The 14,582-nt window shown below is 35.9% G+C and overlaps 1 protein-coding gene across 2 annotated transcripts in view; it reads right to left on the bottom strand.

Annotated features, from left to right (window-relative positions):
• Positions 1–223: 223 nt before the first annotated feature.
• The window catches only part of LOC122717482 (GAS2-like protein pickled eggs), a 78,124-nt gene continuing 63,765 nt past the window's right edge, over positions 224–14,582 (bottom strand). Inside the window, exons 4-8 of one of the 2 annotated variants that reach the window (XM_043941589.1) lie at positions 10,693–10,894; positions 9,571–9,655; positions 7,573–7,999; positions 6,744–7,155; positions 224–3,163 (exon numbers count right to left, since the gene is read on the bottom strand). In XM_043941589.1, coding sequence (XP_043797524.1) covers positions 2,223–3,163; positions 6,744–7,155; positions 7,573–7,999; positions 9,571–9,655; positions 10,693–10,894 — 2,067 coding nt within the window. In that variant the 3' untranslated portion in view covers positions 224–2,222. The remainder of the gene's footprint in view (positions 3,164–6,743; positions 7,156–7,572; positions 8,000–9,570; positions 9,656–10,692; positions 10,895–14,582) is intronic. The other variant, XM_043941590.1, reaches the window with a different exon arrangement.

Genomic DNA, 14,582 nt, shown 5'->3' with positions numbered 1-14,582 from the left:
ATTCCCCTTCCCCCCTGGTAGATTATCATTTTTCTATCTTCTAACGAAACCAAGAACACGTCCCGCACGAATTCCATCCTCCCCTCAAGACACTTGATACAAAATGCCGCTACGCTCGCGCTTGGTATAAAAAACAGTGAAACATTGGAATGGCGTTTCGTTCAACTATATCGTCGCTATCTACATCGATGCAGTCTGTTCTTTTTTCTTTTTTTTTTTTTTGGGGGGGGTGGGGTTAATTTGATTTTTCCTGCGAAACAAATCCTTCTCACCACTTCCGCACCGCCTCTTTTTTTCTATTCTTCGTCTTCGTTTATCCTGTACTCCCTCAAGCGAACTTGCAACGCGCAAATAAACCGTCTTCAATAAATACAACCGATAGACTATATAAATAAATAATTTTTTCGCACGGCCTCGCACGGCCGTGGTGAACGATCGAACGTAGAAATTCTGGCCGAGATCTCTTCTCAATGAATCGTCGAGAAATCGAGATTTACACTCGTCGATATGCGTTAAGCTGAGAAAAATGATCACAAGATCATTGATCGCGATTGTTCCATTTTGTCGTGACATAACTCATTATCGATTAGTTCTTCCCTTTTTTTTTTTTCTTTCTTTTTCTTTTTAAGTTTACATTTCGAACGATTCGTCGTATTTTCGTTCTCCTCTTCTCTCGTAATCTTCTTTAAACCTTTTCCAATATTTCTCGAGTCACGGAATCCTAAATTATTTCGTTTCGTCGCGATAAAAGAATCCAATAAAAAAAGAAAAAAAAGAAAAGAAAAAGAAAAAACGACGAGTTATCGATTACAATGTACGAGAAAAAAAGAGAGAGAGAGAGAGAGAGGAGAGGGGGGGAAATATCACGACAAAGAAGAGAGATCGCTTGTCGTTTGTGACCAAGGTGTAATCTCTCGTCTTGGATCAATCGACGAGCCGTCAGCCGGGGATGCAATTGACTGGAAGCAAATCGATCGGGAAGCCATTAACGCACACCAGGCTAATTGCTCGCTCGAAACCCGCTCTCTGTTCATCGATCGAAATTGTTGTTAATCGTCGACGAGACGAATTTTTCCACTTATCTACCTACCTATACCTACCTATCTCTCTCGTTGTCCTCTTCTCGCCTCCTTTGTCCTCCTTCTCTCCACGTTTTTCTTTTTCCCTCTTTTCCCTTTTGTTAATTTTTTTTTATTTTTGTTTTTTTCCTTTTTTTTTCTTTTTTTTTCTTTTTTCGGTCATCTTATAATCTTATTTGCATCACGAACGTCATCTCACGTTCAGCACCATCCGAGCACCACCCCGATATACACGCGACTCCTACGAGCTAACCGATCGACCTCGTACCGTTAAGGCCCGTTAAGCTTCGCCTCTAATCGGACGCCTTCGATCCGCCATCGCGCGGAAATGTGGAACCGTTGCTCTTTTCTTTCTTTTTTTTAAGAAAAAACGTCCGAGAATTTTTACGAAATTCGCGAAAGAAAGAAAGAAAGAAAGAAAGAAAGAAAGAAAGAGAGAAAAAAAAATAAGATGATTTCTATTCCTCCTTAGATGAGAACAAAATTTTCAATCACAGTGTTGTTATATACATCGGAGATAGTTTTAAGAGAAAAGAAATCTTCCAAGCACCATCAAAAATACACATAGTTTTTCCCAAAACTATCGGGTTATCCCCATAGGTAATATCGCTTCGAAAGCCAAGTAATCTATCTTAGAAAAGATAGAAAAATATAATAACCGTGAGTTTAGCGTCTTAAGATAAGATTAAATTTTCCATCGACAGAGATCGTCCGTCCGTGGATAAAGTAATAACGAGAAAATGATAACTCTTCTTTTCTCGAGTCGCGTATCGAAACAGGCTTTTCCAAGCCGAACATTACCCATGAAAATAACCTCGAACATTTAAAAAAAAAAAAAAAAAAAAAAACGAAACCATCTTAATCCCCACACTCCAACTTGAAACACCCTCGGATCGCCCTTCTTCTATCTCTACTCGCGCGCAGTTCCACGTATCCACGATCGCGTCGCAATCGGCACAAACATCTCGTTAAATCGAGGGCGTCACGAGTCCTGGCCCGCGATCGAGGAGCCCGATGACCTCGAGGACACGCTTCGAACCAGCTTCATCATCGTCGCCATCATCCTCATCCTCATCCTCGTCATCATCATCATCATCATCTACACCGTCCCCTAGACGTTGTTCGACAGCTGCGAGAGATACTTCACACGCTGTCGGACGCGACGGACATAGGCCTCTTGTAAACGGGGGCCGGTATCCTGGAGAAACCTCCCCTCTCCGACACCGACTTGGGATCCTTCCTTGGACTGGCCGTCATCTGATTGTCCTGGGGCAACGCCACGGTCCCGTTACCATCGATCCACGCCCTGGTGAACTCCATGTTCGCCACTCCCTCCCCGGAGCCGTGAGCCTGATAATCCCTCAACAGATCCTGAAGCTTCTGAACCACCTCGCGCTCGTCCTGCAAATGGCCCACTTTCTGAAGGATCTGCTCGAGAAGGGGGTTGGCCACCTTGGTGGGCGAGGATTGGAGGGACCCTGTTGGAGCGGTTTTCATCCTTCTCCCGTTCCTGTCGTACTGCACACCACCACCGTTCGAACTTTGCCTGGGCAGGCTCTGCCTGGCCGGGCTCCTCCTGCTGAAGTTGGGGGTCGTCGTCGTCGTTGCCGTCGTCGTCGTCGTCGTCGTTGCACAATTGTTGGCCGATGGACCATGGGGGTTGAGGAAAGTGTCGGATTGGATGCTGGGCCTCTGCCTTGCCTGTCTACCGTTCCACGTGTTGCTACCGCTCACCGGACCCTGACAGCTTTTGCCGCCCATCACCGCCGATGCCTTGCTCAGACTTCCCGTCGGCGGCTTGCGTAAACTGTTCCTTATCGTGCCACGTTTCAAGGGACTTCCCTCCGGGCTCGAGTTGCTGTCCCTGGGCGTTCTGCTTCCGGACGAGCCTCTCGAAACGTTGCTGTTTTCACGGACGATCGAGTTGGCGCGGGGGGTACGGTCTCCGGAGGAGGAGGCCACGCTTCGAGAGGGGGAGGCTCGAAGAGGGCTCGGTGGGCCTATCCGGATCTTGCGCAGGCCCGTCTCGATGCTCTCCGTCTCCACGCACGACCTCTCCTCTGCCTCTGGCTTCGAGGGTTGCTCTGCAACAGGGGATGGAACGAAATGAATCAACCGTCCATCTTTCGTTTCAGAGGCATCTATTTGATTTATAAGGGGAGAGGAAGGGAGGGTATTTAAAGGGATATTATCACATTTTCTTAATAATATTCGCGTTTTTTAACGTTGTAATTCGATTGAATGGTTTATGAATCGGCGATTGCGTAACTATGACTTCCGCATGCGATCCCGCGTAAATGTCACCGGTTTGTTTATTCATGCGAGCTCGAGCTCTCGGTTTCGACGAGATTTAGGATTCGACGAGAACGCTGCGTGGGCAATGTTGGCCCAATTTATCGATCGAGATTATCGCGTCCGACTTCTTTATGTCACATTCTTTGCTTTCTGCTAAGTGAAGAAGAAGGGATAAGTTTTGCGCTATTTTTGTTAATTAATCTCGTTTTATATGTATTTTGATATGTTATAATAAAAATAATTACGTTAATGAAAATTTCATTCATAATTATTTTACAGTCAATTTTTCTCGAATATTAAATACTTTTTAATTCAGTGATTCAGAGAAAATTTATCTTGTTGTAGATTTTTAAGAAAAATTAATTTTTCTAATTTAATTTAACTTTTTAATTCTTGCTTCCTCCTGAAAATGAAAATTTTATTCCCCACTTTCTTATCTTCGCGATATCCTTTTACGACATTGGCGCTCAATTTTAATCGTAGGTATTGCACAATTTCAGTAATAACAGATGAAACCATTGACGTATACGTTTCTTACGCAGAGAACGATTACATTCTGATTTTATAGAGGGTAAAAAAAAGTTATTAGTGGAAGTTTACCAATTAGAGATAATAATAATAAACGCGAGGATTCAAAAGAGTCGTGGAAAGCATTTTTAATACATTGCCAAAAACAATTTTTACAACAATATTATTTCAAGGGAAATATTTTATACGATCTGGACGTGTTCCAAGATAATCGGCATAATTTCTCGATAATACTATTCCTCTCGAAAAATAAATTGAGAAGTAAATGTTGTCGTTGAAAGCAGTTTGAATTGATATATTATAATAGAAAATAGATTCAACGACTAACAATTTGGAAAATTGAAAATATAAATCGAAAGAATGTGCGTTTTCCTGCTCAATAATATAATGATTGAAATAATTTTAACTACAATAACTTTGATTTTCAAAGGAAAACGTAAGATTCTCGTATATTTTCTAATAATAAAATGCATTAAAGTTAAAATTTAATACTCTCAAACACTGTACTTCTATGCAATTCTAATTCAAAAATTTCGCGATTCTCCATTGCTTTACTTTTCACGCATTGTCGCGTCCTTAATAAGATTGTTAAAATTTAAAAAAAAAATTCCAATCTAATTAGAAATTGCAATATTTAAATACCAACTATCGTTCGAATACAATTCCCAATCTTCCATAGACATAGATACTTCCTTTTTCAAAATCACCTTCCTCCCACGGTCGAAACGAAAAAGGAAATCGAATCATTATTTAGAAGTGGATCACGGTAGCTCCACTTACGTCATACCCCTAACATAAATAAAACGCATAATAAAACGTATATAATATAACGTAATCGAGAGCTCCTCTTCGTATTTTATTATACACCATGGTCCAATACATTTTGGACCACCTTGTAGCTCATTAATATTCAATCTACATGTACACACGTGTACGCTTACAACCTGACATTTAACCGGCTGTGAAGGATTACGCGAAGAAAGGGATATCTGTGTGCGTGTAGCGTGGGCGATCTTCAACAGCAACCTGTCCACGGAACAATCGCCAACGGTCGATCCTCGATAACGTTTTGCCTCGAATACCGTGATTCACGCACTTGACACGTACTCCACATCTTTCTGTGTTCAACCGGGACAACGGTTTCCGCGCACCAATGCCTATTTCTCTTTATTTGCGTTTGAAAATTTAATTTTTCTTTCTTTCTAAAGAGAAGCAATTCGAACGAAAGTATGCGATGATTTATATTTCTTTCTTTTTTTTTTTTTTTTTTTTGTAACTATATTGTTTCGTTTAAACGAAGGAAATTATTTTTTAATATATTTTCTTTTGAATTTAAGAAATTTTTCAGCGGTGAAAGGATGTAAAAAAAGGAGTGAAAGATATATTCAAAGAATATGCACGAGTCAGTTATTTTGTAATTTTTTTCTTAATATAATTTTTTCTTAATATTTTAGATGATTTTTTTCTCGAATTAAAATTTTTGATTGAAGGAAATACTATACAACATATATACGTTTCGAATGTTCGAAACAAAACACGATAAAAACAAGGCAATTCTGTACACTGTACAAAAGAATCTAAAGAGTGGGATAGCGAATTAAATTTCTTGTTACCAGGCTTGACAATCTCAGATAATAAAGTTACCAGATAAACACTCGTTCCACGAATATTATTAATTTGTAGAATCTCTAAATACAATAAATGAGTGATCGACTTACGTTTGTTAAAATTTGAAATGGAAAGTTAAAAAGAAACGTTTAAGAAAAATGTTAACGATAAATGTGTAAATCATTTTATTAAGAAAGAAAGAAAATAAGTAAACGAAGAAAGGAGGGAAATAAGAAAAATATGGAGAGCTCGAGAAAGTTTGAAACGCAAGAGGATACGTACTTGTACAATAGTTCGTTTTGTTCGTTCATCCTTGATACGTTCATATTAAACTGAATGACTCGCTTTGATCGAAAAGCCACACGAGAATCATGCGTTTTCTTCGCAGCGGGATGCGATTATCGCGATCGTTCGACGATTTCACTCGACTTACAGTTATGAAACGGCCTATATGCTAAGAGTCTATTTAACCAATATCCTCATTCTTCCTTTTATCTTTCTATTTAATGGTTTGTCATTTGTATTGGAAAAGAATTTTTACGGAATAAACTAAATTAGATATTAGAATTTTATGCTCTAATCTAATTTTACGAATTATCAATAATTATTTATTTATTTAAGAAAAATTTTAATAAAAATAAATAAATAATGATCTTAACAAAATTTCAAATCAAACGATATGACAACTGAAGAATATCTTATTATACTAATTACATGTTCTTTACAGGGATATACGTATTCACGTCACTTAACTTTCGTCATTTTCTCCTGAACAGAATTAGAAAAGACCTTATTCATTTCTAATGACATTTCTTATGACACGAATTCATAAAAAAGTTTTCAACGATACTTTAAGAAGATTTGGATCGATTTACATAACCACTCTAATCCCCTTTAACTAACTCCTTTAATCTCCTTTAATAATCACAGGGGATCATCCGTCAAAGTAATTATCAACTTTGAAAACCGGTTGAAATCCTAACCTTAAACGATTCTAACAATCGAAAACAACACCAACACACGTTCCCCCAAAAACTTTCGCCATTCACGAATTTCCATTCGCAACCTCGACCCGGCCAACACGGTATTACAACACGGTATTCGCGTAACAGGCGTGCCAACCCACGCAGCCCTGACAGCCCATAAATCCCAACCCGCGAAATAACGCGACCGAGCGACGAGAAACTTTTCGACTCGAGAATAGGAGAAACGAAACGAGGATATCTTGCTTACTTTGACAATCGGCAACCGTGGGCGATCCTTGCGTGCAAGTCCCGGAATTTCCGTTTCCACTAGTCGGCTGGACTGCTCCTAAGCTTCTATAACCTTCGTCGGACACCTCGCTGCAATTATCCGAGTGCTCTCCGTCGTGCGGCGACTTGGTGTAATGTACGTTCCCCGTTACGTCTTTGCTGAAGTTCTCCAATACCGGCTCCTCCTTGATTGCTGGTGGACTAGGGGTCGGACTACGGCTGCTCGAGTCCTCGCGACACTTGTAATTGTAAATCGTCGGCTCGTATTTCGGCGTGTCGTCTTTCTCCACTGCCCTCCGTGCCACGCCGCCATCGACAACGTATCGTCTCGTGAATTCCTCCGTCAGGGGGACTTTAGTGCGGATTTCTTGATGGAGATCCTTCTTCGCATCCTAGGGAGAAAATTGGGGGAAAAAATGTCTAGTTTCTGTTCTGACAATTTTTTGAATTAACCTCTCGAGGAACAAGTTTATCATTCCTCGAGAAAGATACGTAATTGGTTCATTATATAAAATACTTGTTTTTTAAAGTTGTAACGTTCATTTTCTGAATTTACCGAATAAAAAAGATAATATGGATTTATCTCTTCTACGAAGGAAAAATTACAAAGTGAAAGTATTTTTCTCAACAAAATCATTTCTCTTCAATTCTTTATTCACCTATTCACAATCTCTTAACCTAACCCATCCTCTAACTTTGACCTTATCTGTTAAATCCTTAATCCTTGATACACATCCATAAATAATCCTAACCTCTTGCTACCCATAATACCTCAAAATTACCAAACCTCTATCTCTTCATTTACCAACCTTTGCTTCCTGATGCTGCCTTCCATGATGGGTCGGTGAACGAGCCTCTTCGTACAGGCTTCTACCAGCCGAATCCACCGCAGATCCACCCTTTGCGCCGTCCAATTTGGTCGTCGGACTGCTGGACCTCAGTTGAGCCTTCGGTGTCGGGGATCTCGATCGTTGCTTCCCAAAGTCTGACTGGTGAACGGGGCTGCCCAGGAACTTCCTCTGTGGCGTTGGGCTTCTCGATCGATTCATCTTTCGTTGCTCGTCGCCGCTCGTCGTCGTTTGTTGCTGCTTATTGCCGCCGAGATGGTGGGGCGTGGGCGATCGGGACCGATTGCTGGAAACGCCTTTGGCCGCGTGTGCCGATTGCTGATTCTGCATCGTGCCCGCGCACGAACCGACGCTCGACGCCGAACTCCGTCGAGTTCTAGGGGGTGATCTGCGGATCAGCAACCGGATTTTTCTCTAACGGGTTGTGGGGGCAGGCAACTATGCGAGCTGGAGGACATTCTGCACTTTTTTTTTTTTTTTTTTGATGTATATTCAAATTTATACATTCAGAGTTTTTTGTTTGTTTGTTTGTTTGTTCTTTTTTTTAATTTTAATTAGGTATTATGAATGGGCTTTTGAAAAATAGGAAACATGCTCTTTTTGCCCTTCAATGCATATCTTGCCTATCCTTCTATTATAAAATAGCTTTAATAAAATAGCTTTGATTGAATTGTTAATTTGGTATATTTCTACTTTGAATGTTAGTCAGTTTAAATTGAGATATTGGCAGAAAGTTGAAATATTAGAAATATTTTTTTTTCTTTTGATGTATATTCAAATTTATACATTCAGAGTTTTTTGTTTGTTTATTTGTTTGTTTTTTTTTTAATTTTAATTAGCTATTATGAACGGGCTTTTGAAAAATAGGAAACACGCTCTTTTTGCCCTTCAATGCATATCTTGCCTATCCTTCTATTATAAAATAGCTTTAATACGTTGATTGAATTGTTAATTTGGTATATTTACTTTGAATGTTAGTCATTTAAATTGAGATATTGGCAGGAAGTTGAAATATTAGAAATATTAGATTTTAATGGAATAAAAGGATCAGTCGACACAAAAGGGCCAATATCAATTCAATATATTAAAATATAAATAATCTATTCAATGGAATAAAGTTTTGAAAAAAACTTTTAAAAATCAAAAATGATGAAGAGAGATTTTCTTCGCTCTTTTAAAATTTCTTACAAATGTTTTGAAGTTAATTTGAAGTTACTAAGTAACAAAAAAACAAAATACATGTCTTTAGTTGATTGAGATATTGGCAGGAAGTTGTATTAGAAATATTAGATTTTAATGGAATAGAAGGATCAGTTGACATAAAAGGACCAATATCAATTCAATATATTAAAATATAAATAATCTCAATGGAATGAAGATTTAAAAGATTTTTGAAAAAAACTTTTAAAAATCAAAAATGATGAAGAGAGATTTTCTTCGTTCTTTTAAAATTTCTTACAAATGTTTTGAAGTTAATTTGAAGTTAATTTGAAGTTACTAAGTAACAAAAAAACAAAATACATGTCTTTAGTTGATTGAGATATTGGCAGGAAGTTGTATTAGAAATATTAGATTTTAATGGAATAGAAGGATCAGTCGACATAAAAGGGCCAATATCAATTCAATATATTAAAATATAAATAATCTGTTCAATGGAATGAAGATTTAAAGTTTTGAAAAAAACTTTTAAAAATCAAAAATGACGAAGAGAGATTTTCTTCGCTCTTTTAAAATTTCTTACAAATGTCTTGAAGTTAATTTAAAGTTACTAAGTAACAAAAAAACAAAATATATGTCTTTAGTTGCACCCTTGAATCCAGGATTCTTCTCAGAGCATTCTAACAACGTTACAAACATAATCTCTGGTGCATAATCTTTTATCGAGGAAACGGTAGAAAATCTTTGGAACGAATGACTGCAGACAGGCAAATGACACCTTAGAAGAAGAAAATTACTCACCTTTCGTAATGTACCTGCGCGCTGCCAAGGTCGAACGACCCTCCAGCCTTTTGAATCAATTTTGCTGAGATCATCGAGCGATGTGCTGCAAAAAAAGAAAAAAAAAAAAAAGAAAAAATTATAAAAATAGAAAAAGAAATAAAGAGATATTTGCGATCACGCGTGCAAGGTTATGCATCCTGATTGCACAATTGGTCACGATACCCGTTTTTCGTCTGGTTTTTGCTAGATAGTCGTTAAAGGATTGGAACGTCATTTACTGCTATAATAGATATCTGCAAGCAAGTCGACTTCAATGCACGGAGACGAAAAGGATTAAAACGTTTATAAATAAAAATTGAATGTGTTTTAATCGTGTTGAGGGATAAGAATGAATTGGAAAATGAATAGAAGTACTTCTTTTTTTGTTATTTTGTTCTTTTGTGGTGATTTAGGTCGAAAGGATTTAATCTGTGATGTAATGAAGAGATTCATGGGATATATTTTATAATAAAAAAGATGATTGAGAGGACTGCAATCTTGGATATTAAGATGAAATATAAAAATATTGTAAGAAACACTCAAAGAAATATTTAATAAAAATTTCAATTGGAAAAGAAACTATACTCAATTACGAAAAAATAAGTTCTTTATAAAATTAAATTAAAATTATAAGTTAATAAAAGAAACATCTTACATTCGTAGAAACATAAATATTTGCCATTTATCGTTAATTTAAAATTAAAGGCTTATTAAATCATCAATCTTACTATTTATTTTCGACGAAAAAAAAAAAAAGAAACTCCTTGAATCATCATATTTTTTTATTTCCAAAACAAATACAAATCTGACAATTCGTAAATTTCCAACCACAAAAAAAAAAAAAAAATAAGGAAAGAACGGTCCATCTTTAACAAACTCGTAATAAAATCTCCGATCATCATCTTTATTTTCGACGACAATGAGCTCATGCTTGTTTAAACTGTCACCGATGTCCCATATTTTTTTATATGTTTCACGATTAGCGACATCAGAAAAAAAGAAAAAAAAAAAAAAAAAAGAAAGAAAAAAAAAATACGAGAAAAAAAAAATAAATAAATAAAGAGAAGAGATTCTGCGCGAAATATTGAAAGATTCACTTACAAGTTCTGCATCGACATGGATCGTGTTTGTCCAAATAATGGCTAAGGGTGTCCCAACCTCCACCTACTCGAACCATAACGTGGCTTCGAAGGATTCGTACAAAAATCAACACCTTCGTGTCTCCGATTCGATATTTCCCTTCGGAAACGCGAATCATTGGGAATTGAGTGGGGCATGTGCACCTTTCCACCAAATCACGAACCTGAAATATAAAAAAAAAATAGCAACGTGTTATTAAAAATGTATTTGGGGAAAGATATTTAAAAATTATTTAACAATTTTTACCTTTTTAAATATCTATTACACGGATGGATTAAGTTAAATGAATATAGAAAAACTCGTATTAAAACGCTATAAAAAAAAAATTTTATCGTGTAAAATTAAATATAAAAAATGTTGAATAACGAAAAGATATGTGAGAATAATATTTCTTTGAAATTTTGAATTTTAAAAAAAAATAAAAAGGAATATTTAACATATAGATTTTTTTTTTTTTCTTTTTGGTGTACAATTATTACGAACAATTATGAGAAAATCTATCCGCCAGATGTGTGTTAAATCATTGTTATGGAATTTCAAGCGATCGTTCGTAGAGATTTCGAAATACTCGACTAATTAGATTACAAACATAATCGGATCAACTGATATTTCACGTTTTCTTACAACATGTATTTCGATGTAGGATAGATTTAGATTCTAATCTTAAACGCGATGTTAAGAGATACAAAAGGTTGGAAAGTAACTAGATTAAGTAAATATCTTGTGAAAACAATCGATTTAATCTTTTCGCTATTGAATTTCCCTGAATATTTTCTTGTATTTCAGAACAAATTTCCCTCTGAAAGTAATTAAACATTAAAGCAATAAAGCCTTTTAAAGAAATAAAAATATAGTTAACAAAATTTCCTTTAACAATCAAAATTCCCTAGAATATCTAGGAAGCACTAAATACATTTTTATACATTACCTTCTCGTTTTAATACATTATTTTAAATATCTTTTTTTCATATTCAAGAATCTTCCTTTCTAATATTTATATGCACGATATTTTACAATAATTAGCTAAACAAAACGAATATTTTGAACAATAATCCAAATAAAAATGATATCAGTTCCCGTTGGATAATGGTCTTCACCATTCGCCTTTGGGTATGTCTACATTTTTCTGGATTTTCAATGCGGCGAAGTGAAAGCAATACTGCGCCCTATCTGTCCGTCCGTCAAATATGCTCGCGGCACTGCGAGATCCCTCTAAAGGATTTAAATTTTATCGACTTTTAACCGGTTGTTAATTTTGTTCTCACCCGCCATGACGCGGGCAATACGCATACTTCCTGCTTCTATATTCTAAAAATATTTCCACACACAGTTGAATTATTATTCGAGGAAATGATGCTTGAAAACGTATTATTCACATATTTGGATAACAATTTTGCTTTATGAAAAATCTTTTTCTTATCTTTTCGATAATAATTATACGATTTTTAATTAAAATACATAAATCGTATTGAACACGTATCCACTTAAATCCTAAAATTCGAAATCCTAAAATATTCGTAAAAACATTTGCGAATATAGAAATCTCGTATTTATTAAAATATACAAAAGAAAACTCTTCTAATTTGTAAAACAAAAATAACTAGAAAAAAAAATTACTAGATCGAACTACTAATAATTCATCCATTAATTTTCGAACTAAATATACGATTCCGAAGATAAAAGAAATTCCTGACAGTGGAAGAAAAAAAAAAAAAATGTCAGAAAAGACTCGAACCAATTATCTCGAATCACTTGGAGAGAGAGACCCCGTTATTCCAACCGCAACCAAACTTTCTTCTCCCGACGTATTAAGTCGCCCGCGTTATTGATTACGCTCCTGTTATCGCCATGGCGAATCAGCCAGGGATAAATATATATCATTTACGTGCGAACACCCACAGGCGAGCTTTTGACAGTAGAACGGTGAAAATTATTTATCGCTGGATCGTTGCATCCACACGGTTCGGGATTTCTGAACGTGGTGGCGCTCGCATACTTTCTTGAGCGCGCCACCAACCTCTCCTCTCTAACTATTCCCGTCTGTCTATGACAACATTTTTCCCCGCCGATGATTTACACCAGTTTTACACAAATGCGTACCGGTATAATTTTCTGAAATTTTTACCAATCACGAATATCACTAGAATGGAACGAGTAATCGATTAGGCTGGCATGGAACATGGATATTTTGTGATCGGAAGAAAGAGGTTATGTGATGTACGATGTTGAATTTGATGATCAACCAATTGGTAGAGTTGGAAGATATCAACATTGAGGTATGGAAAACTTAAAAAATCTAATTTTAAATTCAAATAAAGTTCGATTTTTAAAATTTTATTATTATTATTATTATTTTTACTTTCTGAGATTATTCCTGGATATCATTTTATACATTGTATAAAGAACACTTTCTAAATACTGTAGAAATACGACATTTACTTTAGAAATGTCAAGTATCAATTACAAGCTATTTAAACCATAAAAGATGGCGCTTGAAGCATCGATTGGAGCGAAGGGGTGTGCCTTTGACAACCAATTATTTTGAAACGTGCTATAAAAAGAAGAATATATAAGATAAAAACGATGTTCCAATTCATTTTTCGTGCAAATTTTCCACGCTAAATACATATAATCATCATTGCATCCTCTCCACAGAATATGTTCAAAAAGAAGAATTCAGAAATATATAACGAATAACAATTGTATAATTAACTATGTACGTGTATAAAACAGGAAGAGTCATTGTTGAAACGAGAAATATATGAAAGTGAGATACAATAATCGAGGGAAAGGAAATGATGGACGATAAATCATTGTCGCAAACAGTTGATTGGAATTCTAGGAGCGTACATGGTGTTCCTGTTGACGTGGTCGCTTTGCGTCACATCGTTTCTTCTGTTCCAAATATTTTATTTCACGCGGATCTGCTTCGACGTTTCAAAGACAGGATGTGCTCACCCCATAGTGATTATTGAATTATGCAAATCCATCATCTATCGGGATTCGTACATATTTCTGAACAATTCTATCGAAGTTTTACAGCATTATTACCACATCATTGGTGATTGATATTGTGTGGTTAATAGTAGTTAATTATACCCAGATTTGGAAACAAACTGTAGTTTAAATAGCAGTTAATCATGGCTTAGATTTGGAAACAATTCTCAAGCGAAGATTCATTGGCTTGATGAATTTCGTTCGGACGAGTGGATCGATTTCAGTAACATCGCTCGTATTGCCGACATTTTCTGATTTGCTTTTGCGACACATCGATTGTCTACGACTCAGTAACTTTCTAGGCTATATGTTTTCCATTTAGATACATTCGTTCAAAACAACTTGTGGATAGAATAAAAAATAAAGAGAACAGTGATTCTTGATTTTTAAAAGTATTATTAATAATCAATTATTAATAAATAATCATTATTCGTTTATTTTGATAATTAAGTGAAAAGGAAACAAAATATAATAAAAAATCATGTGTAAAATTTATAAATTAAACTTCCTAAACTCTGTTAAATATTATTAAATAAATTTTAGTAATATCCCTAAATTTCTAGTGATCTATTAACATTTATTATGCTAACATGATATAATTTAATAACTAGGTATCTAAAAAAAAAAATTCCTAAATAAATTCCTAGATATTATTGAAGAGTCATTAAGAATGAAGTAATAGTTTCCAGAATTTAGACGGTACAATGTGGCTCACGTATCGCTCGGAACAAATAGTATGGCGCATTGCAGGTGAGCGGACAGGATGAATGGTTATGATGCTATAATGCAAGGCCGCTACGGCTTACGTAATAGAACCTAACCTAACGATACGGAACACGGTTTGTTATCGATGC

Source organism: Apis laboriosa, unplaced genomic scaffold, assembly GCF_014066325.1.
Source record: "Apis laboriosa isolate Shangri-la unplaced genomic scaffold, ASM1406632v1 scaffold5213_cov150, whole genome shotgun sequence".
Classification (NCBI taxonomy): domain Eukaryota; kingdom Metazoa; phylum Arthropoda; class Insecta; order Hymenoptera; family Apidae; genus Apis; species Apis laboriosa.
Note: the sequence above shows the minus strand (reverse complement) of the source record. Positions and strands in the feature narration are given on the sequence as shown.